Source organism: Sapajus apella, unplaced genomic scaffold (assembly GCF_009761245.1).
Source record: "Sapajus apella isolate SASKATOON/1434 unplaced genomic scaffold, GSC_monkey_1.0 scaffold111, whole genome shotgun sequence".
NCBI classification, from domain to species: Eukaryota; Metazoa; Chordata; class Mammalia; order Primates; family Cebidae; genus Sapajus; species Sapajus apella.
In genome coordinates this window covers 5,240,178-5,253,102 of record NW_022437051.1, presented here as the reverse complement: position 1 = coordinate 5,253,102, position 12,925 = coordinate 5,240,178, and the positions used below count along the sequence as shown (strand labels likewise).

Below are 12,925 nucleotides of genomic sequence, written 5' to 3'. Positions count from 1 at the left end.
CTTTATCAAATTCAGTAAGTTCCCTTCTATTCCTGGTTCACTGTGAGTTTTTAATCATGAATAAATAATTTTTTTTCAAATGCTTTTTCTGCATCAATTGAAATGATCATGTGGTTTTACTTGTTTAACCTGTTAATATGGAGGAATACACTAATCAATTTCAACTACTGAATCAGGCTTTATTCCCTGAAAAGCCCCATTTGATCATTTTCTTTTTTATATTGCTAATATTTTATTGAAGATTTTTGTGCCAATGTTCATAAGGGATGTTGGTACATAATTTTTTTTTCTTTTTTTGGTACTATTGTCATACAGTTGTAGTATTAGAGTAATCCTGACCTTGAAATAAAATATTTAAGTTTGGTGTTATTTCTTCCTTAAATATCTGGTAAAATTTGCAAGTGAAACCAGTTAGGCCTGGAGTTTTGTTTTGTTGGAAGATTTTTAAAATTCAAGTTTTATATATTTACAGGAATATTCAGGTTTTATATTCATCTTGGATGCGTAAAAGGAATTGATTTATTTTAGTTTTTTAGGTTTAGGTTTGAACAGTTGTTCAGAGCATTCCTTTATACCCTTCTAATATCTGCTGGTTCTACAGTGGCATTCTCTTTTCATTCCTAATAGTAGCAATTTGTGGCTTTCTTCTTTTTTTGCTTATCAATCCTACTAAAGTCTTACCTGTTGCATTGATCTTTTCAAAGAGCCAGCTTTTTGTCTCATGTTTTTTTTTATTATTTTAATTTTATTGATTTCTGATTTTTATTACTTCTTTCTTCTTGCTTTGTGTTTTGCTCCTCGTTTACTGTTTTTTTAATACACAGTTTAGAATTTTGATCTGAGACCTGCTTGTATAGCACAAGCATTTAATGCTATAAATTTCCCTCTATACGCTGTTTTAAGGACATTCCACAAATTTTGCTGTGTTTTTTATTTTCCGTTTTGATCCATAGATCCTCTTGTTATGGTTTTATTAATTTCCAAGTGTTTGGAGATTTTCTTATCTTTTTCCTATTGACATCTGGTCATTGTGATCAAAGAACATACTTTATAGAATTTCAGTTCTTTAAAATGTGTTTTATGACCTTAGAAATGGTGTGTCTATATGAATGCTTTATATACATTTGAGAAGAATGTGAATTCCATCATTGGGTTGAGCATTCTATAGATGTTATTTGGATCCAGTTGTTAATGTTCCCAAGTTCTTTTATATCCTTGCTAATTTTTTATCTACTTATTCTGTCAGTTAATACAAGAGGAATATTGAAGTCTACGAGTATGTTGTGAATTTGTCTCTACTTTTTGTTTTGTTCATTTTTGCTTCACTTATTTTAAAGTTCTGTTGTTAAATGCACACACATTTAACATTGCTCTATTTTCTTGGTAAATTGACTCATTATTATTGTGCAATGTTTCTCTTGATTTCTGATAATTTTCTTAACTCTGAAGTCTACTTTGTCTGATATTAATGTAATCATACCAGCTTTCATTTGGTTAATGAATTTTTCATAAAATTTTTTATCCTTTTACTTTTTAACTATGTTGTATTTGAAGTAATTTTTGTAGACAGCATATTAATGGAGATTTTTATTATTTTTGGTCTATTCTGATAATCTCTGCCATTAATTCGTTTGTTTGGACCGTTTATATTTAATATAATGTTTGATGTTTGGATTTGGGTTTATTATTATTTGTTTTCTGTTTGTCTCTCATTCTTCTGGTCCACTTTTTCTCCCTTGTTTTGGATCATTTAAATATATTTTAGTATTCCATTTCAATTTATTTATTTTAGTTTTGACTGTATATCTGTGTATAGATTTCTTTTAGTGGTTGCTCTATGGATTAGAATATATATACTAAATTTTCAGTCTCTTTAGAATTAATATTTTACCATGCCAAGTGGAATCTATACATTTTTCATATAGGTCTTGTTATTCTCCCTCCTTTATTTTATAGTTGCCTATAGTTGCCATATGTACTACATCATTTATCTTATTTTATTCCTGACATAAAGTGTTTCTAATTTCACCATCTTTATGATAGTCTTTTTTAGTAATTCTTTTAGAATAGCTCTGCTGACAATTAACTATACTGTTTTCTGAGAAAGTGTTTATTTTACCTTCATTTCTTAAGGATATTCTCATTGGATTTAGAAATTTCAGCTGACATTTTTTTTTGAAACATGTTCCACTTTCTTGTGGAATCCATGATTTCTGATAACTCTGTAGTCTTTTAAATCATTGATCCCTGTAATTATGTATTATTTCTGTGGCTCTTTTAGCATTTTTTAAACTAGTTTTCAGTGTTCGATTGATGAGTTTGAGCCTAGATTTGGGGGGCTAGGAGGTTACTGTTTGAGGTTCAGTTCTTAAATATGTTGGTTTATGTCTTTCACTAAATTTGGTAAAATTTTAAACATTATTTCTTCAGTTTTTTTTTCTGCTCTATAACTTTCCTTCTGGGACACCAATGACATGAAAGTTAGATATTTTACTATTGTCCCACATATCCTGAGACTCTTCATTGTTTAAAAAACATATTTATTCTGTCTTATTCAGAGTGGATAGTTTCCATTGATGTACTGTCAAGTTCACCAGTCTTTGCTCTCTTATCTCCATTTTACTATTAAGCCTATCCAGTGATTTTTAAATTTTTGGTTACTATAATTCTAACATTTTATTTTAGTTTTTATTTATATATCTTCCATTTGCTGAGACATTGTCTTTCCATTCTTTTCAACAGTGTTTACCATTACTTCTTGGAGCACTAGTTGTTTTAATGTCATAGTTTAATAATTTCAACATCTTTGTCTTCTCACGGTTGGCATTTTTTATCATATTTGCCTATGTGACTTGAGACTTTTCATAATTCTTCACAAGCTAAGTAATTTGAGATTATTTCAAGTATTATGAGACTAATAAGTTAAATAAAACTAATACTTTATTTAAATCCTATAGAGAATTTTGATAATTTTTGCTTAGCAGGCAGTTTATCCAGTTGTATTCAGGATGCGATCTTCAGCCAATGTATAGGTTGTGATTCCATAATTGGTTCAGTTTTCAAAGCCTTTGACATGCTGTTCAGATCTGTCTTTCATGTATCACCCAGTGTCCAATCTAGAACATGGGTAATTTTCTGTCCATACTTAGTACTTAGTTTCTCACAGTCTGTGATCAGTTTCACACATGAGAAGTTTGTCACTTTCCTGAGCCCCTCTCTTTCATGATCTCAGTACTTTCAGTTCCTGGGGACTCTGCTTTTCAGTCCTCTAGCCAAAACTCTGGTACTTCATTTACCTTACTTTGCCACATACTTCCTGCATCTATGCCTGTAGAAGAGCTGAAAGAAGACGGGGAGAGAAAGAGCTCAGTGGACTTTATATTATACTCTTAGGGTCACAGCTCCTCCTATTGGAGAGGAAGTTTTCCCTCCCTCAAAGTTTTAAACTCTTGCAGTCATCTGCTACTATCTTGAAGGCTACGGTACAAGAGAATAAAGGAGAAAAGGGCAGTTTTTCTCTTCATTAAGCCTTTTCCTGTTCCTTGAGCCTAAACTAGAAGAGTTCTCCTAGAGCCTTCACTGCCATGCCTCAGGGCCCACTTTCAGGTTTTAAGCTCCCTTGAATCCGGGACAGGGGCTACCTTTTAAAAAAAGAAGAAAGAAAAAAGTAAGGAGGATCACTCTTTGCTACTCTGGCTACTCTGAATTCTTGTCATGTCATCTTCTCCAGTCACCTGCTGTGACCTACCCTTTAGAGTTTTTAAATAGCTGTTCTCTGCATTCTCCCCAGGTTTTATTAGCTACATGCAGTAGCAGACATAAGTGGTTTTTTTTTTTTTTGCTTTTTCCTTCTTAACTGGCTCTGACCTCAGGTATATATTTTTTAATCTTTAAGTTAATGGGTATTCATGGAGGTTGTGAGTTATATTTGTTGTGACTTTGCTAGACAATTATACCACAAATATTTACATATATATTATAAATTTGAAGATACAGGAGTGGGAATATCAAGCCACCTAGAAAAGTATACAGTGAAACATTTCACTTCTAAAATTTGAACACTTTTAGGTTTGAATTCAATAATCTTTTGGCATTCACTTTTTGGAGTTTTTCCTTAGCAGGAGCTGTAGAATGAGAATAGCAGAAAGCTGGCTCAGCGACAGCCTACAGAATGAGGGAGACGTGAACTGGCCTTTAAAAAAATCTGTGGAAGTTACTCAGACTGGTAATGGCTCTCTAGGCAGAGGGAACAACTTGAGAAAAGGTATAGAGAAAGTCCCCAACTTATGACATAAGATTTAACGTATGACTTTTCAACTTTACAATGGTGTGAAAGAAATATGTATTCAGTAGAAACAACACTCCAAGGACCCATATAACCATTTTTTTTTCTCATTTTCAGTATGGTGTTTAATCAGTTATATGAGATTTTAATACCTTATTTTAAAATAGGCTTCATGTTAGATGATTTTGCCCAGCTGTAGATACTGTTAATTGTCTTAAACACCTTTAAGGTGGAGTAGGCTGAACTATGTTGTTGCGTAGGACAGATGTATTAAATGCATTTTGATATGATATTTTCCATTTATAATGGGTTTATCAGGATGTAACCTCATCATAAGTCAAGGAATACCTATACAGGTATAAATCTGCTTGGCGTGTGTGGATATGTGTCAAAGAGGAGTAGACAAACCAGGAAAGGAAAATCTGATTGAGTTAGGCACTTACTGTGCCTTCTTAGAGGTTGCTATAAAATATTCCCATGAACAGACTTGAAATGGTTAAAAACACATGGGTGTGAATTTCAAAAAATACAAGCTTTTGAATTTAACACAGCATGTTTGCAGACACACTCATGCTAGTCCATAGGTGATGGAGAAAGAGCCTATCCCCAGGCAGGATTTTTTGCAGTGTTAAAGGCCAACATTAGGATGTTTTCTGTTTTTTTAGGCACCATGGTCTTAGTTGTTCAACCAAAACTCCAGCCCCAATAATGAAAAAAATTAGACTTCTCATTTTTAAATTGTGGAAAATAGATCTGGGAGTAGATTCTGAAGTATATTAAATACTCATCTAAGGAGCCTAGATTTTATGTCAACGAGGGATGAAGAAATGAAGAAACAAATAAATTATTTAATCAAATTGTACTTTTAAAATTACCTATAATACTTATAAGTAGACAAATTAGCAATGTCCAAAAATGTCATTTTAACCTTTAATATCAATGTCATATTCCATCTTACCAGGTAGTAACTCTGGCTGTTATGATTTTCATTTTAGAAGAATATGGAACATAGGTATACTATAATCAGTAACTGTATTACCATCATATAATTAACCAGTTGGCATACTGTTTATTATTTTAAGAAGACATCGGAGTGGGAAAAAGGGGGTGCTTGAGGTTTGCGAACACTTAGCAAACACTGGTGTTTATCTGACAGCGTTGTAAACACTTTACCAGGAATTTTTAAATTGTCATTTTACTGGTGAAAAGTATAAAATGAGACTTTCAGCAGAAGTTAATCTCATCATTATCTACTTAAAACAGTGTTTTTTACATTGATCTAAAGAGGTTTGTGCACAGTTTAACTGTTTTTCATATATGATCATCTTTAAATACTAGTATGAAAGTTAATGAGTAAAGAAACTACTGAATAAATTCACCCAGTAATCCATGGCACTTAAAAGAAATACATGCTGTTATGCGATGCAAAGATTTTACTTGATTAGTGCTCTCTTTCTTAATTTAACAATCAAACCTAGGATAAATCTAAACCAAGATTTTTTGACTGACATATTCGGTGCAATTTGATTAGGGTACAGATAACTACACTCTTTCAGTATGACTGTATAAGTATTCTGATCATAATTATGACATATACTCTCTGCTATCTGTTAGAAAAGAACCATTTTTAACTTATTCATGCCTTTCATATATGCACATGTTCTTAATAAAGTATTATAATAAAATGCATTTGAATGTATAAAACATACTTTTTGCTTGCCAGAAAAGTATACCTTTACTTATAATACAAAATATTTATTTTGAACCTATGCTGTATGAAATGCTACAGATACCCCACTATAAATGTAGAGGTAGCAGGGGAAGATGACAGATATCTAAAAATATTTGTTAGTACCACTATGTTGTTGATTACTACTTATCAGTAATTAGAGTAATGAATAAAGTGAAAGAAAAAGCATTATGCCTTAAGTGTTTACTTTGGGCACAGTAACATTCAGCTCAGTCTTCTTTCTAGTTTTTTGGTACCCTAGTTAAACAAGCAAGAGTGTAATGGAAAGTGGGCTTTGGAACCAGTCAGACCTGCATTTATATTTCATTTCTGCCACCTAATAGCTGCATGTCTATGGGCAAGTTTTTTAACTTATAAAGTAGGTTGCTACAAAGGTTAAAAGAAGTAAGTTACAAAGCTCTTAGCACAGAGCCTAGAACCTGGAAATTTGTGCTTTAGAGAAGAAATAAAAATATATAATTCTACCATCTATAGGTAGAGCTCTTTTCCCAATATACTACTAAAATTCCAGTTTGCTTATAATCCTAAAATATGTATAATTCCAGAATATCTAATCTTTACTGCTTTTACTTCTCAAAGATATTTTTGTGAGTTTGATTAAACTGTCCACTTGATTTCTTTAAACAGCTTTACCTTTCAAGGACACATTGCCATATTTATAAAAGGAAAAAAATCCAAATTAAATATAATCTGTAATGAAAGTTTCCTTTTCAGATTTTGGGAAGTTAAAATGTTTGTGACACCTGGATTTAAAAAAAAATTATTGATACATAATAGCTGTATATATTTGGTGTGATACCTGTGATATTTTGATATATGCATACAATGTGTAATGATCAGATCAAAGTAATTGGGATATCCAAAACTTGAAACATTTGTCTTTCATTTGTGTTAGGAACACTATAGATCTATTTTGATTTCTTCTTCTTTTATTTCAGCAGGAAAGGAAGGGCAAGAAATCCTGGGGCCTGAAGCTCAGGCAGATGAAGCAGGATGTACAGGTACTCTCCTGCTATTTTCTTTCATACCGTAGTCTTTAAAGGAGATCTTTGTGTCACTGATTTTGCTTTTGTGAGTCCTGAATTTAGTCCATTTCCTTCTGTCTTACTTTCCTTAAATGTTTCAGTACTTTGGCGTATGGTACACTACATAAAAAGAAGTAAATATTCCTTAAATACGGCATAACTTACAGATTCATATTATGTGGCAGATTTTACATTCTATAAGAACGACAGGTATAACCTACAAATAATCCAAAAAAATAAGTGGTTGAATAATTTGAACTTGTATCAAGTTTTTGATATGCAGTTATAGAAATGCAGGTCTAACTTTTCAGTTTCATTATTAGTTTACCAGGATCTGCTTTGAATTGCCCACAGGACAGAAAGCAAAAGAAAATAGAAAAAGCAAATATGGATTATCTATAAATCAGATGAGAATCATGAATATTGATGAGTTTAATAAACATGTCACAGCAAACAGAATCAAAATTTTTTCTTAAAATTTCTGTGATTGAAAAAGGGTAAAATGAAGTTGTAGTAAACAAGGAAATTTGCTTCTAGGTGACTAAAAAGTACATACTCCCTGAGACTTAAGGCTATTCCTCTGTAATGGATTCAGATCAGATTTAAGAAGCAAAAGAGTAAGTGGAAAAATTAAATCAGATCTTATGTATAATAATACCAGCCAGTTTTTATTGTGTTCCCTAAGATGACCAGAACTGTTAGAATGTCACCTTCAAAAATGAATTCCAAATTATTAAAACATTTCCTCTAAATGTTATACTTAAAAGTAATGTAATTGTACTTTGTATATTCAATCATAAATTAAATATTTCTGTCATACAGTTTTCATTACATTTTCTTTTTCCTTCTCTTCTATGGGTTATCATTTATAGATTGTTTTTTACTATGAAGTGCATTTTAGGAATATTTCATAAAGGCTTACAGATTATCTTTCATTAGGTAAGATGAGTATGGTTCATCGCCAACAAGTGTCCAGATTAGATTTTTATCTGTAACATAAACATTAGCACTCCTATGCTTGTCAGTCATTTCTGTAAAACAGAGTAAATCTTTTTGCTATTATTAAAAGTGAATTCCAAATTAATTAAATAATAATGGAGTACGTGATAATTTGTGGTGCCTATAGCCTACGATTTTATATTTTGCCCCTTAGTTCTGTGTAACTTGCCTGAATAATGTATTCAGATATGCTTGTTATCAAATATTTGCCATGCTAAGCTATAGAATATGTAAAATATTTAAGCTGGACATTTGTTAGTAGTAATACGGTAGTATTAATAAACATAAGAGTACACTAATTACTTTTACCTAATATTAAACTTTGATGACTTATATTACCAGAGTTACAGAAGACTGCCCTTCTAGGTAAAATGCTATCCAAAAAGATACTCAAAGGATGGTATTTTATCTGACAGGCTGCTCTTCACTATAAAAATAAATGAATTATTTCAGTTTGAACTACTGAATAGTATGTAAATTTCCTTCAAAATAATTGCACCTGGAAAGCAGAGTAACCTTCTCAAATTTGTGTGTAACCAGAGTTGCTGCTGAAATGTAAAATCTCCCCCATATACAAGATGATGATCCCTGCTGCATTATTTCCCTGGAACATGGGGAGTTAGGAGTAAGTAAACTTCTATTAAAGCTCCAGTGAGTGTAGCTTTAAGAAAAGAAGGATAGAAATTTAACTTTTGAGACTTGAGCAGTTAAACTGTAAAATTATGTCATGCCTTTGCTTTTGTTACTTCCTTGACTTCTGGGGAATAATATGCTGACAAAGTGAGCGAAAACATTGTACAGAGGTCGCCATCATTAGTTCAGAACGTTGTCAGATCTTTTTTATAGCAGACTTCCTTTTGCAGCTCATGAAGTTAAGGAGCTATAGTCTGAACTTAGTAGTCAGAGTAAAAAACTCATTTAAAATATCCTTTGTTCCTTCTGAGCATCTTTTTTGTTTATGTAATTTATAATTTTAGACAGTTTCAAAAATGGAGGGTAAAGGTAAGCGGAAGCCTGAGGACACTTTATTCAGGATGGAAAAAACAGACAGACAGATAGTTAGATAATTGATAAATAATGAAATTTTAAAATATTCAGTGTTTATTTAAATATTTGCTCTCTGAAATTTGTATTTATAGTCATATAATTCTATACTTTGTCAATTTTGAGTTTTGTCATATTCAAAGAAAACCCATTTACATTTTATGCTCTGTGACTTGCTTATCTCTAATATCTAATAAACTTAAAGTTTATCATCTGAAGACAGGACGTTTGCTTTGTGTTTGACCTTTTTGAGATATGCATTTCCCAACACTTTAAATTTTAAGAAACTGCAGAAATTCTGGTCTCAGTTTGAAATTGGGCTTGGTAAATGTGGGTTCATAGAGATAGCATGTAATTTAATGGAAAGAGCTCAGATTTATACCTGACACCTAATACCAACTTGTCTTCTCTAATAGTAATACATTTCCTCTAATTTTTTATTGAGAAAAATTTTAATTGTACAATTATAATGTTTATCTTGTAGAACGTCTTAAAGGTATAAATAGCTAACAATTACATGGTACTTACTACATACCAGATACCCTACTAATAAGTACATTACTATATTAACTCATTTAATCCTTACAACAACCGTAAGAGCTACTGTTGCCATATAAATTTTATAGGATATAAACTAATTATATACTGCCTCACAAATTTCTTAATGGATATAATAAAATTTTTCACTTTAAATGTCAGTAGTTACAATTTCTGGCATAGGAAAACATTGACATTTTAACATCTCTCTTACAGATGAAATCCACAGTATATTAATACCTATTCTTTTTTAAAAAATGTGAAAATGCTCTTTAAGAGTAAGAAATGTTATGTCATAATGTTTACTTTTTGAGCTCTTATTTCCAGTCTATATACAATATAGAATTTTTTGCAAACATATTATTTCCTGTTTGAAGGTATTTTTGTCAACTGTCATATATCTTTACAAGAAAAATATGTGTATAAATTAAAATTTCTTGTAATTTCCAAGGACCACAAAGATCTTAATTTTTTAGAAAATTTATGGATTTATTATTGAATTATTAGTTCATAGTTGATCACAACATAAGTATATTTTAAATTTTAATAATTATTAAAGAAAACTTAGTGGAAATAAGATTAAAGGAGCTAATGCTTTTTTAAATTACTTCGTAAATAGTAATTGTAATGGCTTAATATTATCTCTAGAAGAAAAAGTGTTCATCATTCTGTTTCTATTTTTTAGCATTGAGATAATTGTATTCTCAAAAAGATGAAATAAAATTTTATGTTACAACTGAGTTGCTCAGTTTTTATGCATCTTCAAATATAATGCCAAAAGTTACAGTTATTTGTCAGTGAAAATATAATGTCCTTCCAGCTTATACTTTTAAGTATTTCTTCAGTTTTGTCTAAAACAAAAATTTAAGGCCATCTAATTTGCAAAAAGATTCGTTTCCCGGTCATTAGAATAATCTATTCTCTCATTTTCTGGGACATATACCAGAAAGACTTTACCAATAGTTATTTATCAAAGGACTAATGATACCTGTTTTGGGCTTTAAATTTTTTTTTTTCTCACAGTGACTTTGTTTAATATATTCAGAAATGGTTGAGGAAACAAATACTATTAATTTCAGTATCTTTTACAAGTATATTTCCATGAAAAACACTTTTATTACATGAACTGTATTTTGATCAATACCTTATTATAGTTCACCCAATTTCTGGAAAATTTCCAGTAACCTACCTAGCAAAGCCAGTTATCACCATCACACCAGTCAGCCAAGTCAGACTTACTTTCTGTCAGGAAAAAAAGCATGTCTTCATTTTTTGAACTCAGTGTGTCAATACACATTTTGAGGAATTTTATAAAATCTCATCAATAAAGAAATATATGAGGGATATATTAAAAATACAAAAATTAGTCAGGTGTGGTGGCGCAAGCTTGAAATCCCAGCTACTGGGGTGGCTGAGGCAGGAGAATCGCTTGAACCTGGAACGCAGAGGTTGCATTGAGCTGAGATCGTGCCATTGAACTCCAGCCTGGGTAACAAGCAAAACTCAGTCTCAAAAAAAAAATAAATTAGTAATGAAGAAAACATAAAGTATAAGTAAATACATCTTATAATAATACTAAGTAGTAAAGTCAAGACTAAGATTATATAGATCTAATCGAATAGGTATGTTATAAAAATTTTTATCTCCAAATGTGTACATTTAGACCTAATCAACATATTAGGAAAGCTAGAATTTATTGAAGTAGCAAAATTCATGTATAAAATGTAGATCATGCAGTTCTGAAAAGTGTATACTATTTAAAAACTCATTATTCCAACAGCTAGCACACATACAATTTTTATTAGGATGTAGAAAATATAAACGTAAGATGGAAATTGCTTAATTGAAATATTTTATTATTTGATAAAAATAATTTTAGCTATCTTAGCAACTCTACATGGAATCTGTAAGAAATCACAGAAAATATGAATTTCATTTATGACTTCTATCTAGTTTAAATTGAAAATTTGAAATTGCTTTGAAAAGAATGCCACTGATTTGTTCTGCTTTAGCTTTTCAGAAATGCTTATTGTTCTACCTAATGACAGATCCTAGGAATGATGTTTGAGAATATTATTTGCTGTGCTCTTATCAGTCTCCTTAATTTTTAAATAACAGGGGGGATCATTTAAGGAAAATTACCCTCACTCCCTCTGGCCATATTATATAGTTAATGTCAGCTTCCCAACCAGAACCAACATACCCCCATTTCAGTTGTGCTTTATCCCTAATAGAAATTCATGTAAACAGGAAAGACCAGAAAACCTATAGTGATTCTATATTGCCTTGATTTGTTAGTAAAAAAGATTTTCCTGGCCGGGTGCGGTAGCTCACCCCTGTAATCCTAGCACTTTGGGAGGTTGAGGAGGGTGGGTCACGAGGTCAGGAGATCTAGATTATCCTGGCCAAAATGGTGAAACCCCATCTCTACTAAAAAATACAAAAATTAGCTGGGCGTGGTGGCACACTTCTTTAGTCCCAGCTAGTTGGGAGGCTGAGGCAGAAGAATTGCCTGACCCCGGGAGGCGGAGGTTGCAGTGAGCCGAGATGACGCCACTGCACTTCAGCCTGGCACCCGGCCACAGAGCAAGACTCTGTCTAAAAAAAAGAAAGATTTTCCTTAGTCAGTATTTCGAACTTTACTCCTTTGGCACCGTGGAGGACTTTATACTCCAAGCAGTATACCATAATCCTGTCATGGATGGAATGACCTGACATGAAGAATATGCCTTTTCTCTCTCTCTCTTTTTTTTTTTTTTTTTTAAAGAAAGTGAGAACAAGGGCTACTGTGAAAAAGGGATAAGTAATGACATGAACTAGATATTGCAGTTCTTGGTACATAGCAAATGCTAAATAATTGATAGCTATTGGCTGTATTAAAAAGGAGGAAAAAGAATTTATGGATCACCATTTGTTACTGCCATTGGTTCTCAGGTTTTTAACAGCAGTCACCCTGATGAAAATAGTTACCACTACAGTGCAGGAGATTTAGCAATATTGTTTTAATAACCATCAAACAAACAGATGCGTGTACATCACCATTTTAATTTGGCCAAACTTCAGCCTGTTGGGAAGTGCTGTTTTACTAATTTAGGCCTGACAGTTCAGTCAAAGTCTATAAAGAAGTCATCCCTGAGGCATTTGGGAGTCATACTAAGGCACTGCAGTTACGAGCATGGAGTAGACACTCTCCTCTGGAGCCAGTGGAAGAAATGGAGGAAAGCCATAGGGCAGCAATACTGCTTTAAAAACTCGGCAGCACTCTGGGCTGCCTTCTCAAAGTAT

General features: G+C 32.0%; 1 protein-coding gene across 28 annotated transcripts in view; it reads left to right on the top strand.

The window, feature by feature from the left end:
• The window catches only part of ZEB1 (zinc finger E-box binding homeobox 1), a 202,861-nt gene that overhangs the window by 161,789 nt on the left and 28,147 nt on the right, over positions 1–12,925 (top strand). For 17 of the 28 annotated variants that reach the window (XM_032259709.1, XM_032259690.1, XM_032259706.1 and 14 more), the window contains one exon: positions 6,974–7,036. Coding sequence is in view for 10 of the 28 variants with exons in the window: in XM_032259690.1 (XP_032115581.1) it covers positions 6,974–7,036 (63 nt within the window). In the remaining 18 variants the exon portion in view is untranslated. The remainder of the gene's footprint in view (positions 1–6,973; positions 7,037–12,925) is intronic. The other 11 variants (XM_032259718.1, XM_032259693.1, XM_032259699.1 and 8 more) reach the window with 1 other exon arrangement.